The sequence below is a fragment of the Rutilus rutilus genome (assembly GCF_951802725.1).
Source record: "Rutilus rutilus genome assembly, chromosome: 8".
NCBI lineage: Eukaryota > Metazoa > Chordata > Actinopteri > Cypriniformes > Leuciscidae > Rutilus > Rutilus rutilus.
In genome coordinates this window covers 20,736,380-20,762,080 of record NC_140222.1, presented here as the reverse complement: position 1 = coordinate 20,762,080, position 25,701 = coordinate 20,736,380, and the positions used below count along the sequence as shown (strand labels likewise).

Here is a 25,701-nt window from a genome sequence, read left to right as displayed (position 1 = left end):
GCCTTCAGTATTGCGTTTGCTATTTAAATGACTTTTTGTGGAATGTATGGCTAATTAACAACATTATTATTATTTTTGTTCAATGTTAATCAATGGTGGAGCAGCAAAAATGTTAACTGGTGGTTCCTAATACTTTAATCTTGGTTTACAGTAAACTGAAAACCTCCACCCTCCCTAAACCCTTCTGGGCCTGAGAAATGAGAGCACATGTTTGTGTGTTGAATTGCAAGTTTCTAAAGTTGTCTGATATGGTACTGTGCCTTGAGTCTGATACGCTACTGTGTAAATTTGAAATCTAAGCATGAAAAGTGCAAGCAAAAACAGACATTAAGCAAAATAGAGCACTCTAAGACACTTGAAAATAGCTTACTTGTCTTAGGCCACATTTTGCACGGATAAAGTATGAACGCTAACATCAGCACAGGATGACTGTTTTAATGATAATAATCACATTTTCAAACTACAAAATAAGTCTGAAATAGTGTTATAAAAACAGATATTGTGGGACATCTTAATTTCATACCCTGAATGTTCATATCTTTGATGAAAAAAGTATTACTTGCCCTTTTGTGTTGCTTGTTTACTCTTTCTTCTGAGAAAGATTATTGCCGCTAATACAGCCAGTGTCACTAAACTAACCAATTTTCCCACCCAATGTGAGGGCTGCATGAGTTCTGTAATGAACAAACAGAAAATAGTAATAAAAATGAATCCTGCAATGTTTGCATCTCACTTAATATGTCTCTGTTGGAAATCTGTTTTAAACTAAATCTAAAATCATTAATTAAATCATCAATAATATCAGCGCTGCAGTACCTGCACATGTGTGACAGAGTTGAGTGATGTCCAGATGTGTGGTCTGGTTTCTGATGGGATTGTTGATCACACAGCTGTAAGTGTTTTTATCCTGATATTCCACCTCCAGAGGTAGAGAGAGACTGATGCTGAGATCAGACACACTGATGCTGGACAATACACTGATTCCTTTGTACCAGGAGAGAGTCACATCACTCACATTCAACACTGAACACACCAGTGAACATCTGGACACTGATGAACGTTCAGATGATGATGATGATGGACAGTTTGAAGAGTTACTGGTGATGACAGGAGTCTGTAGAGGAGCTGGAAAACATGGAAATGTTTCAGGTCAGGAGCAGCATGTTCATTTAATAATCATCCCAGCAATCACAAAACATAAACATCTGTATATCTCCAACCCTCAATCCCCCCACCACCAGCCCACTATCTTGATTTCTTGATCAACACTTAATTTTACTCACCATAGACAGTAACACTGAAACTTCTGTATGAGATATTTCTGCTGAAGATGCTCAGTTTATAAAGTCCAGAGTCTGTGGTTCTGATATTTCTGATGGTCAGAGATCCAGTTTGACTGTCTATCTGTAGTCTGTTTCCAAATGTCACATTACTGTCAAACATATCAATGATCTGCTTATAGATTTCAGCTATACGTATCTCTGAACTGTCATGTCTATAAGCCCACAGTATCAAATCTCTCTGTACTTGAACATCAGTGTTTAGAGTGACAGAATCTCCCTCAGTCACTGACACTGACTTCACTTCATCTGTACCAGCACCAAACACACCTGGAAAAAAAATAATAAGAATGTATTTTTTTACAGGTTTAGGGACAGTTACATGGCAAAAACCTAGTTTCCGCAGTTCACTAACTCAAACACATGCCCGTAATATACCATTATAATAACATGTTTGTTTATAATTTTAACACCATTTCTTCTGGAACTGAACTGCAGTCAGTTGTTTTCTCTTTCACAGAGGATGTTTTCCAGATGTAGTTGCGCTCAAAGGCTGAACATATTCAAATGTAGACTAGACACGAACATGCCTTTTTTTTTTTACTTGTTGGAATCTCATAGCCTGGATGCCAGCCGAACTTAGCCCAGCCCATATAGGGAGCCTAAGTCCCTCCCCTTCCGGTCGACCACCATGGGACCTTATTTCGGAAAAATATTGTATGGTAGTCTATGGCGAGAGACAACAAATATTTTGATCTCGTTTGAATCGTGCCCTGATTTACACATATGATGTTTGTCAATTTAAAAGATATATTTTTAAGTCAAGAAAGTCGCAGCTTGATGTAAAACTGCTGAGGTATAAGATTGTGAAAATACGTAATTACAAAGACTACAAACCCAGAAGGCGCACATATGGGACGTCATACCTTTTCTCTCAATGAATGAAGCTAACTTTACTGAAGCTAACGTCTGTCATTTTTTCTATAATCTTATATTATAATCGGAACGTAACGCCGTCATACCTGAGTGTTTTGAGCCAGAATACACACGAGCAACAGATCTTGTGACGTAGGGTAGACTGTGTACAGTTGAGTTTTGATTTTTCACACAAAAATACATACTGAAAAGAATTGAATTTTCACATGAAATGCCACATGACATTACATTAGCTTGTAGACTAATATATTATCAATCAATAATACCCATAAGTAGTTTATATTTTCCACAATTAGCGAATAAAAATAAGGTGCTTTTTGTGTCAACTCTGTCTCAACTGTACCTATGTACGGGACAGTTGAGACAGTACTATGGTACAGTTGAGACACCCATTTTTAATGAGGGAAATGTAACTAAATGTTCATTACAAATATAATAAATAAAGACAAATGAAGAAAATAACAATTGGGCAACATGTCTGTTTATTCATCCTTTCTAAATTCATTATTTTGATGTAAATTAGCACCGTTAAAATGTATAAAACATGAACAAGATATTTAACAATATTTATTAATAATATACAGTTTAAATATAATAAATATGAAATTGTATTTTTAATTGCATCCTATGCTGGCCAATTATGACGTTTAACCTGTTATCATAACACTGAACAAATAAACAGCGTGTTTTGTAATAGAACTCTATCGGGGGTAGCCTATAGTACACTTTTGGCCACTTCTCACATTTCTCTAGATTTTGCATCGAGCTTGCATGACTCAATACCATGAAATATGCCAATTTTTAGGGCACAGAATAACGTTTGTAATGGTACCAGTTACGTTTAACAGTCACATAAGGATAATAAGTTATCCATAGTTGAGTGCGCAAAAAACGATGCAAGCCTTACCTTAGAAAAAAAACTTTTGAAGATATCTTCTGATCGGAGACGCGTCCAGTCTTCAGATTTTGCAGGATAAAAGAGGACACTAATACGCATGTGCACAGCAAAAATCACAACTTGTGCATGCTGCGCACGCAAGTTATTTAAGGTGTCTCAACTACACGTCTCAACAGTCTACCCTACATAGTGGGAGACGAGAGATGTAGTTCATTGAGCGATCTTCACATAAAACTAAACGTTACTCTTCTGTTTTATGACAAACTGCGACTTTCTTGACTTTCATAATTACCTTTTAAATTGACAAACATCATATGTGTAGTTCAGGGCACAGTTCAGACGGAATAAAAAGATAAGTTGTCTCTCGCCATTGACTTCCATACATATTTTTTCCGAAATAAGGTCCCATGAGCCGGAAGCGGAGGGGCGGGACTTAGGCTCTCTATAGGGTCATTCTGCCTAGTAGTGCCCAGAGCCGTTAAATATGAGAGTTGCGACACGCTTTGATCTCGCCGCCACGCGGTCACGTGGTTCATGTAGCTCTGCATAGTTCCAAACAAATCCGCGTTGCCTATGATTTTAAGCGGGGCAGACAGCAGCAGGTATATTTGCAGCAATTATCGGTAAATATTGACGCATAATGTAGGGGAGAGCAGGGGCGAAAGTACCATTTTTCATAAAAACATAATTTGAAAAGATGATGTTTTAGACAGAGATATATTTTTGCTGTGGTCAGTCACCCAAAAGTGTGGTCTATCAATACCAGGTGGTATTTTGTAAAAATGTAAAAGGACTTCAGTATAATTTCACTTTGAACTTAAGACTGCTCGTGTTACTTTCGACCCTGTCAGTTGGGACGAAAGTAACACACAGGTGGGTCAAAAGTAACACAACAATATACAAGCTAGATTTTTTATGTTACTCTTGTTTTTTGGGGTTTTTTATTAGCCTAAATATACCTGAGTATATTACCTTGTTAACATGTAACTGCAAACATATTTTGGCCTTTATATTTGCAAAAAAATAGTTAATTTACATTTTCATTTTAAATTTCAGTTTCATCAATGTTTCAAATAACCCAACAGTACAAACTTGAATTGTTTAGAATATTTTTTTAATTGGCAATGTCAGTCTATTTTATAAAATGTGTTTTCAACATGAACAATATGAAAATTAAATTAAATTACCATAATATAAATTCTCAACATAATGTAACAATAGTCATGTTTCCATCAAGCTGTTTTTATGCATACATTTAAAATCTGCATAAAAACATCAGGATGGAAACCCTACAAATGCATAGGTGGAGGTGGAAAAGCTATAAGGTATGACTAAAACCTAAATGTGACTAGGGTAAATGGAAACAGATTGAGTGAAAAAAAAAGGTGACACACAAATCAGCTGATTTAAATGTGAACGCCTTCTCATAAACATCTGGCTGAATCAGACCTCTATCTGTCTTACTGACCCTCACTCTTGCCATATTCTGTTAGTATAATATGACATAAACATGTTTTAATAAATGCTGCAACACAGAGAAAGTCACCACATTAGCAGCGCGACAAAAGAAACACTTTTTTTCACTATAGCGGGACAAAAGTAACAAGTGTTACTTTCGTCCCGACAGGAACTCCTGACATTTAAACCCAATTTATTTTTATACTGAAAAACTATGACAAGGCAAACTTCAGGATGTGTTACAGCACTTAATAACCTGTAGACTGATCATTACTGTGTGACATGAAACGAAAAACACAACTTGTAATTAGAAAAAAAGTACCGCTTCAGTAATTATCGAACTCGAATACTGCTTACCGGACCTAACCGCGGGAAACGATGACGAAATCACGTGATATTTGGCAGCTCCGTCAAGGGTTGCGTACTAAACGTGCTGTCATAGGTTGAAATGCTAATATAGTCAGGGCTCTGAGAAAATCGCTTTGTTACTTTCGTCCCGCGTTACTTTCGCCCCGGTTCTCCCCTACATTGCTTATTACGGTGGCACTTAAATGACTTACATACAATATCATTTATTTTCTGGAGAGTAGCAGAAACACAGCATTAATACGTTTTTGTGTTTAATTTTGGAAGGAAATTGGGTGCTCCCATAGCGTAGAATACATTTACACCAACAACAACCATTTGCAGCAGATTTCTGTAATGATGGAGAGACGGCATTATCGTTAGCAGTGTGGTCAGTTGAAATTAAACTGGAGAAATGGTTAATGAGTGGAATAACTATGTTAACGGGATTCATTTCAGTATACATTTACATGTAAACATACTGTACACAGTTATGCATGTATTTGTGTGATGAATGGTTTGAAAGGATCTAGGGGTACGTACATTAGCCATACTAAAATGAATCAGAATCCTTTAACAGTAATGTTATCGATCATATTTAGGAACATGGTTATTTAAGGGGCAGTCATGGCCTAGTGGTTAGGGAGTTGGACTGGTAACCCAAGGTTGCTGGTTCGATTCCAGAACCGGTGGGAAATGACTGAGGTGCCCTTGAGCAAGGCACCTAACCCCTAATCGCTCCCCGGGCGCCACACAAAGGCTGCCCGCTGCTCTGGGTGTGTATCCACGTTTGCAGTGTGTGTGTGTTAACTACTCACTACTCTGCTCCTAATGTGTGTGCATTAACTTGGATGGGTTAAATGCAGAGGTCAAATTCCAAGTATGGGTTACCATACTTGGCCGTCACGTGTCACTTTCACTTTCACTTTCACTTTTTCACTTTCACTTTCATTCAGTAACCATGTCTCCAGTCACACACGCACACACATGTATATATGTTTGAATATAATAATAATAATAAAATACATATAGTCTATACACACACACACACACATATACATATATATATATATATATATATATATGTATGTATTTATTTAATTATTATTATACTCATACATACATGCATGCATACTCTGTCAGTAAGATTTGTAATGGTTTTAAAATAAGTCATCTCTTCTGCTCAACAAGGCAGCATTTATTTGATTAAAATAATAATAATATTATATATATAATATATATATATATATATATATATATATATATATATATATATATATATATATATATAATGACGGTTTAAAATAACTATGTTCTATTTTATGTTCTATGTAATTTATTCCTGTGATCAAAGCTGAATGTTCAGCATCATTACTCCAGTCTTCAGTGTCACATGATCCTTCAGAAATTATTCTAATATGATGATTCAATGTTGAAAACAGTTGTGTAATTTTTATTTTTCCGGATTCTTTGATGAATAGAAAGTTCAAAAGAAAAGTGTTTATTTGAAATATGATCTTTTGTAACATTATAAATGTCTTTACTGTAACTTTTGATCAATTTGATTCATCCCTGATGAATAAAAGTATTGATTTATTTTATTTTTATTTTATAAAATAAAATAGACCCAAACTTTTGAACGGTAGTGTTTAATGTTACAAAAGCTTTCCATTTCAGATAAGCTGTTCTTTTAAACTTTCTATTCATCAAATAATCCTGAAATAAAAAATGTTAATAACTTTTCTCAACATTAATAATAATCATAAATGTTTCTTGAGCATCAAATCATCATATTAGAGTGATTTCTGAAGGATCATGTGACACTGAAGACTGGAGTAATGATGCTGAAAATTCAGCTTTGATCACAGGAATAAATTACACTTTACTGTATATTCAAATAGAGAACCGATGATTTACATTATAATAATATTTATTTTTTTATATATATATAATGTTTTTGTATTTTTTTGTTTTTAAAAATACAAAAACAGTAATAGTGAAATCAAATAAATGCAACTTTGGTGAGCAGAAGAGTTATTTTAAAAACATAAAAAAAAAAAACTTACCGATCCAAAACTTTTGACTGTTAGTGTACACACACACACACACACACACACACACACACACACATACATTGTTCTTGAAACTTTTATGTCAATAAAGCCCTTTGAATTTTATAAAATTTTGTGTTTAATTTTGGAGGGAAGGGGGACTGCTCCCAATAAGGTATAATACATTTACAGTATTTACTGTATATATTTTTCTCGTGCTTCTATGTTCATAATTTTCAAATATCCTAATGTTATGTTCTGTTAAAATACATTCACATAAACCTGCACAACAAATGAATATCAGTTAAAGCCGCTCAGATTAAATCAAGAAAGAAGTTGGGTTAACAGTAAAAAATATACAAGGCAACCAATTGCATTCAACAGCACATTTAATTATTATATCTAGGGAGAGGGTAGTTAAGTTTTCCTTGAATGTTCTGTCCTCAAAGAAACTCATTCGACTTCCTACGGGGAGAGAAAGATGGCAGAAAGCAGGCCAGAAGAGGAATACAAGTGTTCACAGTAGCCAATACATTCTGCCACCGACGCTGTAGGATGATCTGGAGACCTGGTGGTGAATCGAGAATCAGTCAAATGCTTAGCCATACATTGATAACAAGCATTCAAACTCCACACTATAAGTAATGCTATAGTTACTTGGATTTTTGGGTGAGTGCATTCCCCTGTCAGAAGCAGAGCGTTTCATAGGCCCATACACATTGAAAGCCTATGTTTCCTAAACATTTTCATGAGGCTGAGATTACAGAAGTGAGAGTACACACCTACAGTTAGGTCCATATCTATTTGGACATTTGTCATTGTCATTTGACAGTTTCTATAATTATGACTCTATTACTCTTATGACTCTGTACTCCATAATTTGAAATTAAATGAGAATATGACACACACACACACACACACATATATATATATATATATATACATACATATATATATATATATATATATATATACACACACACACACATATATATGTATATATATATATATATATATGTATGTGTGTGTGTGTGTGTATGTATATATATATATATATATATATATATATATATATATATATATATATATATATATATATATGGTTATTCTTACACAACAAAATAATGGAAGAAGCTGGATGATTATTTTGCTCATCCAACAAATTATATTTTTATTGCATTATGATACCGTATACAAAACTCAGCCATAAATTCTGCTTTTCTATAATGTTCGGGATTTTTTTATACTGTCATAGAGGTGTACATTAATTTACACGTTTTAACACGTTTTGAGGTCTTATTTGTGGGAGTGCTGCTGTACTTATTTGCTTTATATCCAGATGAATTTCTAATATTCTGACCACGTCATGTATGTAAATAAATAGGGTTGACAAAAAAATAAAAACTCTGAATACAATGTAGTGCAACATTACATTTAACTATGACCTCAGTATTGAATTTACACATTTCTGACTGGTAGCTAACGTTAGTGAAGTGTTGGTCACGTAAGCTTGCTGCAAGTAACTATTCTCTTCCAATAAACATTAACTAAAGTTGCCTACATAAATTACAACTACTTACTAGATTCCTGAGAGGACAACTAATGCGACCAAATGTCAAAAATACAGTAAATTCATCAACTTACCAGCGAGCGTACTTCGGAAACACTGAAAATGAATGGGGTTCAGTGCTGGAACTATCAGTGTTTGGAACTATCGGCTGCTCCACGACACGCGTTACTTCCGCATTCCAAAGTTTCCATGGCAGTCTATGGGAGTGTCGTAACTCTGTTTTTCAACGGCTCTGGTAGTGCCTATTCTGACTAGAATCTGAGTATGACGACGTCAGGCTAGGAATCTCACAGTTTACCGCTTATTTCACAATTCCTCCTCCACCCTTACTATGACAAAATACAATAGGCCTACATACATTGTGCGAAAATATATAAAATGCTATTTTTGGGAGTGAAACCACATTTAATAAAAAATGAAAACACTTACCACGTGAGAACCAAATCCACAGACAGAAGAAAAATGATGTATAAATCATATTCACAATTCCCTACATATCCGAGAAACCCCAAAAACTTTAGAGCGCGTTCGATTAATGAAATCCAATAATGCGTTAACACCATTTCTATCCGCTTTTCTCAAATCTATGAATATCCAAGTAGCTATATCTTCAAGTAGCCTAATCCTACGCCTAATCATTTCGAAGAATTTAGTTATAATAGTGCTACTAAAATATGCGAAGGTATCTTTTCGCCTCTAAAGGCGGGATACACAAAATACATTAACGTTATGAGATCCGGCTGGTAATTAAAGAATAGCCTACAGACGTATTCGTGATTCATGGACCCGTTTAAACGCTTCATGATTTCAGTTTCAGCCTTCCAGATTTCAGCTAGGCTACTAGCCTACTTCGTCTAGAAAACATCGCTCCGCCCCTCAGGGTCGTCCCATACTCCCATTATTGCCCAATATAGTCTTCAGTTTAGCTCTTGAATCTTGAGGCGGTTTTACAGTTTACAGCATTAGAGGAAAATCAGCTCTTTCATCTACACAAACAGGACGAAGACTGTAAGTTGGGATTGTTATGATGGTGTTATAGTGCAGATTTTTTGCATGATTGTGTTCACTTTACTCTACTTGTGGTTTGTTGCTTTTCTCTAAAGCTCTTCAACTCCTTCCTGTCATTTTCTTCTCAGAAAAAAATGATAATTTCAGAGTACAGCTCTATAACTAATAGCTGAATGTAAACATTTTTCCTGCCCACATCAGTCTTTAATATACCAAATACAACAGTTTTTATTATTTGCATATCAAACAAATGGCAAAGCTGCTGCTTAGCTAATAAATCACAGAGTCGGTTCGGTTGACAGGTGTTTTAATCTGGACAAAGGAAATGTTGTGATTATGACAAAGAAATATGGTGTTTAACAGCTTAGCACATCCTGCAGCACAAGAAGCCATTAAAATACAATATATCTAAGATGTCAAATCAGTGTACAAAAGTTACATAAACTTATATATTGAATACTTGATTTCATTTCACTTCTATAACCACTAGTTCACATTATCAAGAGATTTTCTGACACTTTGGGTTTTGGTTGGCCACTACTTCCTGTACAGAAATCTAGTTAAGTTGAAAATAAGTGTGTGTGGTGAATGCTTGTGCATGTGTGAATAATGGAGAGCGCTATTCCGAAATTCAAATGACACATTAAAAGGATGTTCTTTTGAATACCATCCATAATGTTCCTAGTCTGCCAATTCTTATTTACAAAAGCATCTGCACACATGCATGTTGTATTGTAGGAAATGTAATACAAATATATAGAGTTTGTTCATTGTATTCGTTCTAATCTCAGTCGACTCATTGTTCACACTGAATATAAGGTCAAGGTCAGCCATCATCCTCAATGCAGCTTTTCATGACTTCATGTTTATGTAAGAGTTTCCTCCAGTTATATTTTCTCACTTCTAGCTTCTTCCACTTCTTTCTATTCTCAGCTCAGTTCTTTGCATTTTTGCATGAGTTATGTTGTCTTGAAGTAATGCAACACATTTATTTCTTTAAGTTGCAGGCCGTGAGTTTGTCTGCAGCCCTTCACCCACATGCAGTGTTTCCAGCACCTTCTGCTCATATCTCCGATAATAGACACCTGTACCACATCTGACCAAACACCACAGCACGCCTCATTCTGAGTGGAGCAGGTAATGTGTCACAGTGCATGAAGCTTCTCGCATTCGATCTGTGCGTTAAAAAAATACATGTGCAAGACTGCAAAACAGAAATAAGTACCAAAATAATAAACATTTTGTTGTAATATTTCACTAAAAAAGACTAACACTGAGAACATGCAACCATTCAATCCTCTATATTTAAACGAAAAGTTTTAATTTATATTTATTGATTTATACCATTTTGTTTGCTTATTTTCTGCAATACAAAAGCCTGTATTTATAATAGTTGTGAATATTAAAGTGGTCAAAACATGAAAAATCTATTTTCCCCTTGAAATACAGCACACTGTATATCACTCAAAAGTCAATTTATTGAATATAACATGGAAAAAATGGCTCAATTTGCAATTTGTGAAACCTGAATACATTAATACATGAAATGAACATTTGTCATCAACTATTTTTTACGCGCATTAATTTGAGTCTAAATGTGATTGATTTGTAGATTTTTATCATTTATTCTAAAACAAATGTGTAGCAAAGTTAGATGTTATGGGAAGAAGGAGGCGAGAACTGGCAAACATTCAAAGACTTTAATAACAAAATAAAACAAATACAAAACGAAAGTAAAGACAGCAGCCCCTCACAGACGACTGCTGTCACATATAACAAAACAAAACATCAAATAAAGTAGTCCAGGCCTGGTCCTCTGTCGTCCTTCACAATCGTCGCTCCTCCGTGAGAGATACGAGATTGGTGCGTGACGCAGGTGTCGCTCATTCATTGCTTCCTGTAAATAAACATTTTGTAAATAAACACAAGCTTTTTACATTGATGTTTTTATCTTGAGAGTGAGTCTGGAATGTGTGCCATATGAGTTATTCCTAAAGTTTAGATTAAAAATGCTAAACTCTTGATTTCTGTGTTTTATATTGGTAGATCTGACTTGTAACCAGTGTTAGGGGTGACTCATTACAAGTAACTTGAGTTACGTAATCAGATTACTTTTTCAAGTAACTAGTAAAGTAACATAATTTTTTTTCAATTTATAACAAAATATCTAAGTTACTTTTTCAAATAAGTAACGCTAGTTACTTTTTTACATTTACTGACTGACAGCTCTCCTGTCCCCATGTTGAGAGAAATAAAGGAGGTGTTGTGTGTGAGCGCTGTGTAAACATGATGGTTATTGTAGTTCTAGACTAAATGTGAACATGCATTTACTCATCTCATTTGCACGAAAACATTCAGTATTCCTCAAAATGAATAAAAACAGTAAAATGCAATCTCTGAATTTTGCGCAAAACTTTAACTATATTAAATTACACAAATATACTGTATGTATTTAATCTCACTTATTAAGGACCTTAACATTTGCCTAAAAAATAACTTTTTTGTTGTTATTAAAAAACAAGCAAGCTCAGTCCAGGTGAGAAAAAGTAACCTAAAAGTAATGTAACGCATTACTTTTCATAAAAAGTAACTAAGTAACGCAATTAATTACTTTTTTTGGGAGTAATGCAATATTATATAATATTGTAATGCATTACTTTTCAAAGTAACTTTACCCAACACTGCTTGTAACAGACTAACTGTAACATGCCACATCCTCTAAACACTCTCGAGAAGCATGTGACCAGTAAATGACAGCATGACCAATATACAAATCCATTATTTCTGCTGCTTCAGATGTATAAGCCTTCATTATTCACAAGTTTCTTTTTCTTTTTTTTTCAGAACAAATGTCAGCTCGTCGACCTTCAGGCAGCCGAGCGGAAACTGAGATCGGATGTTTTGTTCAGCGTCTCAGTCAGCAACAAGCTGCAGTTTTACTGGTGCAATGGGTCACTGGTGACATCTGTGCTAGATTGTCTTCATAGGGCCGCACAAAGAGATGGTGTGATGTGGAGAGTGTTATTCACCTACGATTACACAAAACATCTGCACTATATAAAGTGAAACCTAAAGCATGTGATGGATTTTTTAATTAACTTTAATTAATCAACTAACATTTGTTTTTCTCGCAGGAACAACATTCATATGCTTTTAAATGTTTCCAAACTCTTTGGGGGAAGACTTGTGACTTTGGGTAAATATTTTCCCCCTCCAAAAGTCCCTGTTCGCGAGGTAGTACTTTTTCAAAGTTCAGGAACTTTCAGGGGTGGGACTTGGGCACTGAACATGCTGATTGGTTGAGTTCATGCCGCATTTTGATTGGTTGACTCCACACAGAATTTTATTCAACCACCATCTGATGCGGTGCGTGAAGTAACTATTCGAGTCAACAATCGTCTGCTATTCGAATCAACAATGGAGTTAAAAAATACGACCGATGGACAGACGACGAGGTTCAGGCTTTATTAAGTTTAAATTCAGAGGATGAAATCCAGTGGGAACTGTAAAGTCTCGTGCAGTCCTACATCAAGAACAATAGAACTTTTTTTGTGAAGGCAGGTGTTAACACTCAGAGGACCATTGGGGGCGTTTACACAGAACTTGTGTCCTCATGTGGGTTTTTAATTTTCTATGTAAATTTGCACTAATGAATGTCTTTGATCATTGCAGGAATTTGCAGAGGCCCATTATGGAAATAACTGGTTTTAAATCTGTCTGTAACCTCTGGTGATGTTTGTTTAATTTAAAATAAAACAAAGATGCTGGCTGAGAATTTCAAACACCGAGATTTTAAACAAAGGGAATTAAATGTGTTTTATTAGATGTCAAAATAAAGAAAACAGGAGATTGGTGCAAATCGTTCCAGGTAACTGATAAAAAATATTAAATAGTCATTTAAAACAAAAATTGGCAATATTAAATATAATATCAAATCTATAATACAAAAGACAATATAATTCAGTGACTCCTACGAGAACTCTGGATCTAAGTGATATTCTCTTGACATTTTCTTTTTGAGTTTCACCATGTGTTGATAGTTCACAGCTGTCTTTGTGCCCACATCCAGCAATGGTTTCTATGGAGAGAAGCATTAATTTCACAAATTAATAAGTAATCTGATCTATAACTAAAACACTGTTGAATTGGCTGTAACTGAGAACTGTTTCTATTAAACAAAATATCCTTGAGCCTAATGACGAGTGGTTTTGTTAGCGGTTCTTCGTTCATGCAAATGTCGAAACACCATACTAAAATGTCAACAATTTTGCAGCAACTATTATTCAACGGTGCACCATTCCTGAATCTAAAGAGGGAACAGTGTAGTCCCACTCCCAAGTGAATGATTCTTATGAGCCGGTTCTTTTCAGTGAATCAGGTCAACCATCTGATTACCTAACGAATGACTCGTATGAGATCGTTCTTCTCAGTGGACCAAAATCATCAAGCATGACCTCTAATGTTCTCTAATGGGTTTTTTTTATGTTGCTTAATGGTAAGAAGACCAATTATTCAATATGTTTTCCCTCTCAAAAATTTAAACATTTAAATGTCTGTGTAAACACTCGTCTTGTAATATATTTAGATTAAGACAAATGACAAAACTAGTTCACTCTTGCCTTCTATTCATATAAGATAACTGGGTTTGGAAGTATAACAGGTCTTCTATTCAGCATCAATGTGAGATTAATGTCTGTCACATTTACAATGATTTCTTTACTGACCTGTGGCAGATCTTCCATCTGAAGACAGTAGATGATCTGTGTGTATTCAGACTCTGTGGTTGTCAGATCTACAAACACAAACACGTGTGGATCAGTGTGAGAGACTTTTTTGTATTTAGCATCAGTTTTACATGACCATCCTGGGGGTTATTCCAGACATTAAGGTTAGCTTACCGTCAAATATATCCTAACTCTCGGTTGATTAACCTAAACCTTGCATACTTGAGGTCCAAAACTGTGGTCTGGAGTAAGTTCAGTCAACACGGAGTATGAAGCTCAAGAGTTAACGGTGACCACACAAAGACATTATCAGCCGAGTGGCAAGATCCGAATCCAGGAGTCACCATGGAAACGGACGCTAAGAACAATAGCGTCATACTACTTACTTCTTTTGTTTAATGGCAATTTACATTCTTCGTGCATATTGTCACCTAGTGGGCGGTTTTGCTATATTTTAAATCTTATCTTTTATTCTGAAAAATTAGGTTGCTTTATGTTATGTTATAATATATAACAATATCATAGTACTGTGTGAAATCTGTGATGCTCACTGGAGCCTCATCATGTGCTGAATACCTCTGAAGTAAACTAACCCTGAAACAGAACTTGCTCTGGAGAAGGTTAAGTTCAGAGAGTAAGTTGCTATGGCTACTTACATACCCTGAAAGTTACCTCTGTTTTTGGAAATGAAAGTTGAGGTTATCCGGTTACTCTGAATCAACTTAGCCAGCAGGTATGTTGCATAACCTGCTTTCTGGAATAGAGCGCCTGTGGTAAAAGCTGAGGTTTCTGCACACAATCATACAGATGATAATAATCACATTTTCAAAATACAAAATAAGTCTGAAATGTTGTTTTAAAAACGGACATTGTGGCACATCTCAGGAGCACTTAATTTCACATAATTTGAACCCAGAATGTTCATTTAATTTGGTGAGTAGTACTTGAAGTAGTAGTAGAAGTATTACTTGCCCTCTTGTGTTGCTTGTTTACTCTTCCTTCTGAGAAAGATTATTGCTGCCACAACTAATACAGCCAGTATCACTAAACTAATCGATATTCCCACCCAATGTGACGGCTGCATGAGTTCTGTAATGAACAAACAGAAAATAGTAATAATTATGAATGAGTCCTGCAATGTTTGCATCTCACTTAATATGTCTCAATTGAAAATCTGTTTTAAACAAAATCTAAAATCATTAATTAAATCATCAATAATATCAGCGCTGCAGTACCTGCACATGTGTGACAGAGTTGAGTGATGTCCAGATGTGTGGTCTGGTTTCTGATGGGATTGTAGATCACACAGCTGTAAGTGTTTTTATCCTGATATTCCACCTCCAGAGGTAGAGAGAGACTGATGCTGAGATCAGACACACTGATGCTGGACAATACACTGATTCCTTTGTACCAGGAGAGAGTCACATCACTCACATTCAACACTGAACACACCAGTGAACATCTGGACTCTGATGAACGTTCAGATGATGATGATGATGATGATGAACAGTTTGAAGAGTTACTGGTGATGACAGGAGTCTGTAGAGGAGCTGGGAAACATGGAAATATTTCAGGTCAGGAGCAGCATGTTCATTTAATAATCATCCCAGCAATCACAAAACATAAACATCTGTATATCTCCAACCCTCCATCACCCTACACCAGCCCACTATCTTGATTTCTTGATCAACACTTAATTTTACTCACCATAGACAGTAACACTGTAACTTTTGTATGAGATATTTCTGCTGAAGATGCTCAGTTTATAAAGTCCAGAGTCTGTGGTTCTGATGTTTCTGATGATCAGAGATCCAGTTTGACTGTCTATCTGTAGTCTGTTTCCAAATGTCACATTACTGTCAAACATATCAATGATCTGCTTATAGATTTCAGCTATACGTATCTCTGAACTGTCATGTCTATAAGCCCACAGTATCTGATCATCTCTCTGTACTTTAACATCAGTGTTTAGAGTGACAGAATCTCCCTTCATCACTGATACTGACTTCACTTCATCTGTACCAGCGCCAAACACACCTGAAACACAAAGAAACACTTTTTTAATTTTTAATAACACTTTGCACATTTAGAGAAAATTACATGGCAAAAGCCTACAGTTTCCACAGTTCACTAACTCAAACACATGCCCAAAATAATATGCCATTATAAAAACATGTTTGTTAAAAAACAACAACATTTCTTCTGGAACTGAACTGCAGTCAGTTGTTTACTCTTTCACAGAGGATGTTTTCCAGATGTTGTTGAGCTCAAAGGATAAACATATTCAAACGTGTAAGAGGCTAAAAAGCAGGTTTAAAACTTGCCCCATTGAAGTCAACAGGGTGCAAATTTTAAAAATAGAATAACTCGGTGTAGGCAACACCGATTTTTGTCGTTGTTCTCTGTATTGATAGCACTCCAAATGTACAAAAAAATGACCTCAATGTTAAAATTGACCGGAGTTCTCCTTTAAATAACTATTATGATATGCCAATAGGGACACTGCTGAATGACACTTGATCAAACGTGCTCTTTCGCCAACAAAGTGTGAGTGACCACTGCATGAATAGAGTAGAATGGTAGCATGCTATTCAAAACAGTGCAATGTACGACCCCAGACCACCGAGAAACCGTAACAGCCTTGTTCTTATCAGTTAACATCTAGAGGGTTTTTTCTTATGACACTTTGGGTTCTGGTAGGCCACTATTTCCTTCACAGCTAAGACACAACATCTGTGTTCTGTGACCTGAGTTCACACCTTTTTACAAACATAAAGAACCAGAAAATGCAATCATTCAACTGGGACTTTTATGTTCTATAGGTATAGGATAAAAGCTTGACTCGGTTTATTCACTTAAACACATATATGATGTTCTTGGCCATATTCATTTCGGCAGGAATTCTGACATCAACACAAGCGTAACTGAGAAATGTTCCATAGTAAATGTCAGTAAACATTCTATGTTTAAACTAATCTTTTACCTTTACCTGTATTGAAGTATTCATGTGCGTTCTAGTTCTCACAACATTAGTTTCCAGTGAAGCGCTGAGGCCTAGTAAGGAGTTTCACAAGAGCATCTCTTCAACCACTCATACACCTTATACACACTAACACTCAAGTGCACTCTTGTGAGCCCAATAATAGGTTCACCAAAAAAACACCCACTGCATTCAACCAACAACAACACAAAAACACTTGATACCTTACACTGACCTAAATAGTTCTGACTTCTGACCACAGGTATCATTCTGACTCAGAGCTGCTAGTAAAGGCACAAAGAAGCTCAGGCATTCTGCACAATTGCTTCAATGGAGAATTTTTGTGATAAGCATGTCAAGTTCAAAAATATTTTTATACAAATAAAAATTCTAGTAATGCTTGTGGACCCCCTTTTGCCTTCAGAACTGCCTTACTTCTTCATGGTATCGAAGGTGCTGGAGCAAAGTATTTTGGTGCAAAGTAACATGATAGCATCAAGCAGTTGCTGCAGATTTGTTCATCCATGATGCGAATCTCTTGTTCCAGCACATCCCAAAGCTGCTGTATTGGATTGAGATCTGGTGACTGGAGGCCATTTGAGGTTAGTGAACTCATTGCTCTGTTAAAGAAACCAATTTGAGATGCTGGTCAGCAACATAATGTAGGCTGTGTTTAAACAATACTAAATTAGTACTAATGGGCCCAACGTGTACCAAGAAATTAACCTCCACACCATTACACCAGCATTACATACACCCGTGTGTGAATAGTAGTCTCAGTTCCTGTTTTTAGCTGACAGGAGTCACACCGGTGTCTTCTGCTGCCGTGGCTCTTCTGCTTCAGTGTTCGACACGACTCTTCTGTTGAAGAGCCCATCGACTACGAGACGATGGAACGGAAGTGCTAAAATGCTAACTACAAAAATACATCATCCATACAGCACTCATTTAGCTCTTATGTTTAGAAAGGGTCTTATGCTGCCTTCACCTGCTATCAGAATTGTCATAAATACGATTTCCTAGTTAAAAATTGGACATGAACGCCGTCTCAAGTTGTATTTACCACTGGGAAGCTCAGGGATCATTTTGATACCCAAGCTCCAGAGTTGGGCGAGCAATAAAATTTAAAAATCTTTATTAGTTTTTCCACAACAGCTTCATCGCTTTGTCTTGTCATTAAAGTAGTGCATATTTACAGCATACTGTAAGTTTTAAACAGTCAAAATAGCCTGTATTTAGATAGTGTGGTGAATTTTTTGACAGTGAATGGGATGCTAAATATCATTTTGGTTTTAATATGATTAACAAAGCACTTGTAATCACAACTTCATAAGTGGAAAGTAGGACATTTTTGATAGTGTAACGGCAGCATAATTTCACCATTTTGTGCATTGCCCTTTCTCCCAATAATATTAGTGCACCATCTTAGTATATAGGCTTATACAATCTTTTGCTGGATCCCAATTTGTGTTGTGCACTATTCTATTACATTTTGTAATACAAACAGTGCAAGTCGTGAGTTCAAACTGAAAATTCCAAAAAAGAAAATGTGCCCTTCAAACAATCTGGGTATACAGTTAACCAAAAGAAAAAAGTTAATTTGTTTGGAAAGTTAGACACTTTATACACTCACCTGTGGAGGAGAGGCCATCAGACTCTGACACTGGATGTCAAAATGACAAAACATATAAAATTCATACACTAGACAGATTGATATTACAAGTACATAGTGTGTGTTAATTGGGACTCAACTTTTGTTCATACTTGGGACACAGGGTTGCTGTTGTCAGCTCTGCTCTGGCTCCCTCTAGTGTCACTCACATGAACTCTCCATTATACAATTAACAGAGTTTACACACTTTTGAGGTATGTATTAAATAATTAATGAATATTAGTCCGGGCAGAAGTCAGTAAAAAGTAAAAGATTCTTTATAAATACTGGGTTAAGACAGTTTTATTGGTGCAATACAGATTAAAAAACAGTTCAGTGCAGTTTTAGAAACCACTACATTATGAAAAAATACCAAAGCATTTTGTTAAGGGTGCCATGTTACTACTGTACCTGTGATTTAAATGAAAATAATATTATTATGTCAATGTCAGTATGAAGACACATAACACTGGGATTAAGGACACTTTTTCTTGTTGAGGTTTTACATTTAAAAAAGCACTGCGGTATACAACTTGTTTTTCTGCTGAGCTCAAAGCATCTTAAATCAGGGTGTAAAGACTCCTGCATTGAGCTCAGCTTACACAAACATGTCCAGTCTGACAAGCTGAACAACTAAAAAATAACCGTAGAGAAATAACAGAAGATTTCCATAAAATGACCAAAAGACAATCTATCCGTTAGCATTATCATTCATATCAATGGCAGTTTCTCAGCTGGAACAGGATTCAGAAGAGCAGAAACCGGATGCTGACTTGGCAGTGGTGACAGACTAAAACATCTTGGACAGGATGTGTTTATACATTCAAACTGTTCACACAAATCTTGTAAAAAAATCAAGGTTGTGCTTAGAAATGCTGGTCTTAACATTAAAGGCACAGTGAAGGCATAATACATGAAACATTTGGTTACAAAATCTAACAATAAAATATACAAACATATATAAAAACGTATACAAAATTATGTCCAAAAATATAAACCTAATGATAGGCCGTGAAGAGCGTGATGGAAGATCATTGTGGGTGACAAACCCTGAGCTGTGATTATTCACAAATATTTCGATGGAAATTGACCAATCGGAATCAAGTATTCCAGAGAAACATGTATTAATGAATAAAGAATATTAATACATTCACTGAAATTCTATAACATGGAATGTTAGTGCAAGCTTGAGAAAATCCTCATACTGGAATACTGATGACACTGAAGCTCGGGATTTTATCAAATAAATCTGAACAACTGTTCGTAACTCTCTGCAAATCTATTCTTATGGTCTCTCAAGATGCACTTGAGCCCACAGCGACTTTCTCTAAAATTAATCACTTGAAAATGACATGGCAGTGTTATTATTCACAGAAAATACTGAGAAAAATGTCAAATACATTTTTAACATGGACATACACTGAACATGTCATGTTACATTAACACTTGAGTATATGATGTGGTCTTCTCGATGAGCTTTCTGAAAGAAAACAAAACATAGAAATTAAATTCTGTAAAACAAAAAACTGTGTTTGTGTGTGTATATACTGTATATCACACACACACTTTTTTACAATTTATTAAAGGGATGGTTCAGAGTAAAATGCTACTGCTAACCCGGACACCGACGTCACTTCACTGAGTTGAGAAAAGCACGTAAAAGGTCATGGTGCAAAGGACCCTAGGTTGATTTTACGCCGAACCATCCCTTTAAGCTTTTAATTATAAGTTTATAGTTATCATTAACAGACTGTTGGTGTGTGTCTGATATATATATGTACACACACACACCAGCAGACTGTTAATGTTCTTGTAATCCTTGTAAAGCTCAACATGCAGCAACTGAAAAACTTGTTATCAGACAACACATTTGCTATAAATGCTCATGACGCAACCAAATACAGAAACACGTTGAAAATGCGTTTTTCTATTCGGTTGCATTGTGTGTATTTGCAGCGTGTTTCTGTATTCGGTTGCGTTGTGTGAGTATTTGCAGCACATGTGTTGCAAAACTGATGTTGTTTTCTTAATTTGCATTTACGTTTCTAAATTTGGTGTTTTCTTCAGTTGCAGCGCATTAAGATCTCTTGGCCACAGTAATAAACAACAAACTATAAATCCAACTTCACCTCAAGGACAACGGCTGACCAAAAATAAAAAAACAATTACAAGCACAGGACATGATAGCGGCAAAACATGATATTTTACTAGATTTACTTACTAGACTTACTAATATTTTCTGCCATAATGGCAGAATTCAGTATTGCTTTTGCTATTTAAATTACTTTTTTGGGAATATTTGGCTAATTATTTTTGTTCAATGTTAATCAATGTTGGAGCTGCAAAAATGTTAACTGGTGGTTCCTAATACTTTAATCTTGGTATACAGTAAACTGAAAACCTCCACCCTCCCTAAACCCTTCTGGGCCTGAGAAATGAGAGCACATTGTTTGTGTGTTGAATTGCAAGTTTCTAACGTTGTCTGATATGGCACTGTGCCTTGAGGACGCTACTGTGTAAATTTGAAACCTAAGCATGAAAAGTGCAAGCAAAAACAGACATTAAGCAAAATAGAGCGCATTAAAACGCTTGAAAATAGCTTACTTGTCTTAGGCCATATTTTGCACGGATAAAGTATGAACGCTAACATCAGCACAGGATGACACAGCGACTGCTTCGACACATAAGCACAAACAGCTCTTTTCTTAGCGCCTGTGGTAAAAGCTGAGGTTTCTGCACACAATCATACGGTGTCTTACCGTACTGTGAACACAGTGTGCACGAAATGTTGTTTCGGCATAAAGTACCTCTTCCTCACAAGACTGGACTGTTTTAATGATAATAATCACATTTTCAAACTACAAAATAAGTCTGAAATAGTGTTTTAAAAACAGATATTGTGGGACATCTTAATTTCATACCCTGAATGTTCACATCTTTGATGAAAAAAGTATTACTTGCCCTTTTGTGTTGCTTGTTTACTCTTCCTTTTGAGAAAGATTATTGCCGCCACAACTAATACAGCCAGTATCACAAAACTAACCGATATTCCCACCCAATGTGATGGCTGCATGAGTTCTGTAATGAACAAACAGAAAATAGTAATAAAAACTAGATGGTAAAGTTCGTAGACAAACTTTAAGTTGGCTTGAAAAAGCCTAGCCAGAAAGTTTGAAAGTTCTAGCATGGTTTAACATGATTTACCATGTTTCTAGTATGGTTTATCACATTGCTAGCATGATTTACCATGTTTTAACATGACCATGGATGGTTGGATGGATAGATCAAGATTAGTTAGAAAGAAAGATTAGAGATAGAAGAAAGAAAGAAAGAAAGAAAGAAAGAAAGAAAGAAAGAAAGAAAGAAAGAAAGAAAGTGTTATGATTTCTGTCTTATGTTCCTCTTGTCTTGTGTGGACTTTTGTCATTTCCTGTCCTGTACCATGTTTTGTAATCCGTTTTTCTTGGTTATTAGGCTCCCCAGGAGTTTCTGATTAGCCACGCCCCCTTGTTATCTTGTTTAGCTTGTTAGTCTCAGTATTTAAACCCTGTGGCTAGAAAGAAAGAAAGAAAGAAAGAAAGAAAGAAAGAAAGAAAGAAAGAAAGAAAGAAAGAAAGAAAGAAAGAAAGAAAGAAAGAAAAGTTATTAGTTAAAAAGAAGATAGATAGCTTAAAGCTTAAATGAGTATCAAGGGCTTCTAGCAGTTAAACAGAGTTCAAACAGTCTTTGACATTTGGTCAATGTGAGTCTATGGGATTTTTATGATTTTTAATATTAAGTTTTAAGAACTGAAAGTCAAATCAGTCTGAAAAGATATAGCACATTAAGTCAGAACAGTCTGAAGGTCTGACACGAGTTTGGTGGTCGTAGCTTTAACGGTCTAGGAGGAGATAGTCTAAAATTTGGCTCAGAAGAAGAAGAAGGAAGAAGAATAATACGTTTAAGTACAATATCAGTAAGTTGGCTTTTCCAAGCCAACTTAATGAGTCCTGCAATGTTTGCATCTCACTTAATATGTCTCTGTTGGAAATCTGTTTTAAACTAAATCTAAAATCAATAATTAAATAATCAATAATATCAGCACTGAAGTACCTTCACATGTGTGACAGAGTTTGTTGTTGTCCAGGTGTGTGGTCTGGTTTCTGATGGGATTGTTGATCACACAGCTGTAAGTGTTTTTATCCTGATATTCCACCTCCAGAGGTAGAGAGAGACTGATGCTGAGATCAGACACACTGATGCTGGACAATACACTGATTCCTTTGTACCAGGAGAGAGTCACATCTCTCACATTCAACACTGAACACACCAGTGAACATCTGGACACTGATGAACGTTCAGATGATGATGATGAACAGTTTGAAGAGTTACTGATGATGACAGGAGTCTGTAAAGGAGCTGGAAAACATGGAAATGTTTCAGGTCAGGAGCAGCATGTTCATTTAATAATCATCCCAGCAATCACAAAACATAAACATCTGTATATCTCCAACCCTCAATCACCCTACACCAGCCCACTATCTTGATTTCTTGATCAACACTTAATTTTACTCACCATAGACAGTAACACTGAAACTTCTGTATGAGATATTTCTGCTGAAGATGCTCAGTTTATAAAGTCCAGAGTCTGTGGTTCTGATGTTTCTGATGATCAGAGATCCAGTTTGACTGTCTATCTGTAGTCTGTTTCCAAATGTCACATTGCTGTCAAACATATCAATGATCTGCTTATGGATTTCAGCTATACGTATCTCTGAACTGTCATGTCTATAAGCCCACAGTATCTGATCTCTCTGTACTTTAACATCAGTGTTTAGAGTGACAGAATCTCCCTCAGTCACTGACACTGACTTCACTTCATCTGTACCAGCACCAAACACACCTGAAACACAAACAGAAACTTTTTTTTAAAACTTTAATAAAAATGTGTTTATATATTTAGAGACAATTACATTACAAAAACCTACAGTTTCCACAGTTCACTAACTCAAACTTACGCAGCACGTCCATTATTATCCCATTATAAAAAAACATGTTTGTCCATAATTTTAACACAATTTCTTCTGAAACTGAACTGCAGTCAGTTGTTTTCTCTTTCACAGAGATATATGTTTTCCAGATGTTGTTGAGCTCTAAGGCTGAACATATTCAAACATGTAGGTCACGAACATTGCCTTTTTTTCCCTGAAGATTTTTTCTTGGTTGGAAGCTCACAGTTTACCATTTATTTCGCAATTCCTCCTCCACCCTTACTATTGAAAATGCCAAAATACAGTGCATTCATTGTGTGAAAAGATATAAAATAGCTATTTTGGGGAGTGAAACCACATTTAATAAAAATGAAAAACACTTACCACGTGAGAACCAAATCCACAGACAGAAGAAAAATGATGTATAAATCATATTCACAATTCCCCACATATCCGAGAAACCAAAAAAACTTTAGAGCGCGTTCGTGTGAGTAATGAAATCCAACAATGCGTTAAGACCATTTCGACCCGCTTTTCTCAAATCTATGAATATCGAAGTATAACTTAAAGTAGCCTAATCCTACGTCTTAAAGATTATTTCGAAGATCATTTACGTAATGTTGCTACTAAAATGTGAATTCGCTTTCGCTTCCAAAGGCGATACACAAAATAACTTTACATGAGGGTGAGCTCCGGCTGGTAATTAAAGAGTCAACAGGCCTCATGCACCCGTTTAAAAAAAAACACAATTGTGTGTGTGCAACAAAAACAAAACAAAAAGAGAAGAAATACAGAACCCAAAACGCTACTTTATGATTTCAGTTTCAGCCTTCCAGATTTCAGCTAGGCTACTACTTCGTCTAGAAAACATCGCTCCGCCCCGCCCCTCAGGGTCGTCCCATACTCCCATTATTGCCCATTACTTCAGTTCAGTTCTTGAATCTTGAGGTGGTTTTACAGTTTACAGCATTAGAGGAAAATTAGCTCTTTCATCTACACAAACAGGATGAAGACTGTGAGTTGGGACTGTTATGATGGTGTTATGGTGCCGATTATCTGCATGATTATGTTCACTTTGCTCTACTTGTGGTTTGTTGCTTTTGTCTAAAGCTCTTCAACTCCTTGTCATTTTCCTCTCAGAAAAAAAAAAAATCCTTTCAGAGTACAGCTCTATAACTAATAGCTGAATGTGAACATTTTTCCTGCCCACATCAGTCTCTATACCAAATACAACAGTTTTTATTATTTGCATATCAAACAAATGGCAAAGCTGCTGCTTAGCTAATACATAACAGAGTCGGTTCGGTTGACAGGTGTTTTAATCTGAAATGACAAGGAAATGTTGGCATTATGACAAAGAAATATGGTGTTTAACAGCTTAGCGCATCCTGCAGCACAAGCCAATACAATATATCTAAGATGTCAAATCAGTGTACAAAAGTTACATAAACTTATATATTGAATTCTTGATTTCATTTAACTTCTATAGCCACTAGTTCACATTATCAAGAGATTTTCTGACACTTTGGGTTTTGGTTGGCCACTACTTCCTGTACAGAAATATAGTTAAGTTGAAAAGAAGTGTGTGTGGTGAATGCTTGTGCATGTGGGAATAATGGAGAGCACTATTCCGAAATTCAAATGGCACATTAAAAGGATGATCTTTTGAATCCCATCCATAATGTTCCTATAGTCTGCCAATTCTTATTTACAAAAGCATCTGCACACATGCATGTTGTATTGTAGGAAATGTAATACAAATATTCAGAGTTTGTTCATTGTATTCGGTCTAATCTCAGTCGACTCATTGTTCTCACTGAATATATAACA

General features: G+C 35.7%; 2 protein-coding genes and 2 long non-coding RNA genes across 9 annotated transcripts in view; 2 read left to right on the top strand and 2 right to left on the bottom strand.

Annotated features, from left to right (window-relative positions):
• Positions 1–9,409, bottom strand: part of LOC311295995 (SLAM family member 5-like) — a 33,624-nt gene extending 24,215 nt beyond the window's left edge. The window contains exons 1-4 of one of the 3 annotated variants that reach the window (XM_084417615.1): positions 8,968–9,409; positions 1,284–1,610; positions 817–1,125; positions 564–674 (exon numbers count right to left, since the gene is read on the bottom strand). In XM_084417615.1, coding sequence (XP_084273741.1) covers positions 564–674; positions 817–1,125; positions 1,284–1,610; positions 8,968–9,016 — 796 coding nt within the window. In that variant the 5' untranslated portion in view covers positions 9,017–9,409. The remainder of the gene's footprint in view (positions 1–563; positions 675–816; positions 1,126–1,283; positions 1,611–8,967) is intronic. The other 2 variants (XM_084417613.1, XM_084417614.1) reach the window with 2 other exon arrangements.
• LOC311296012 overlaps positions 1–25,701 on the top strand; it is a 288,024-nt gene that overhangs the window by 5,679 nt on the left and 256,644 nt on the right. The window lies entirely within an intron of this gene.
• LOC311296014 lies at positions 9,489–10,683 on the top strand. Its single transcript, XR_014628458.1, has 2 exons — positions 9,489–9,546; positions 10,548–10,683. It is a non-coding gene; the product is annotated as an uncharacterized lncRNA (long non-coding RNA).
• On the bottom strand, positions 11,235–24,783 carry LOC311295992 (SLAM family member 5-like). Of its 4 annotated transcripts, none has more exons than XM_084417600.1 (6): positions 24,256–24,783; positions 23,457–23,783; positions 15,506–15,820; positions 15,243–15,359; positions 14,247–14,338; positions 11,235–11,443 (listed from the first exon to the last, which is right to left on the bottom strand). In XM_084417600.1, exons 1-6 carry the CDS (start codon positions 24,320–24,322, stop codon positions 11,297–11,299), a joined length of 1,065 nt encoding a protein of 354 aa, XP_084273726.1. In that variant the 5' UTR covers positions 24,323–24,783; the 3' UTR covers positions 11,235–11,296. The 4 variants fall into 4 exon arrangements, with proteins under 4 accessions (XP_084273726.1, XP_084273729.1, XP_084273728.1 ...); XM_084417602.1 differs by lacking the exons at positions 11,235–11,443; positions 14,247–14,338; positions 15,243–15,359; positions 15,506–15,820 and adding exons at positions 19,194–20,381; positions 21,661–21,728; positions 21,863–21,979; positions 22,994–23,299; XM_084417603.1 differs by lacking the exons at positions 11,235–11,443; positions 14,247–14,338; positions 15,243–15,359; positions 15,506–15,820 and adding exons at positions 19,188–20,381; positions 21,863–21,979; positions 22,994–23,299.

Coding starts and splice junctions, on each gene's coding strand:
- LOC311295992 (XM_084417600.1), bottom strand. CDS start 24,322: ATGTGGGGAATTGTGAATATGATTTATACATCATTTTTCTTCTGTCTG. Junction 23,784..24,255: donor GTGGATTTGGTTCTCACGTG/GTAAGTGTTTTT, acceptor TTTGTGTTTCAG/GTGTGTTTGGTGCTGGTACA. Junction 11,444..14,246: donor GTAAAGAAATCATTGTAAAT/GTGACAGACATT, acceptor GTTTATTTACAG/GAAGCAATGAATGAGCGACA.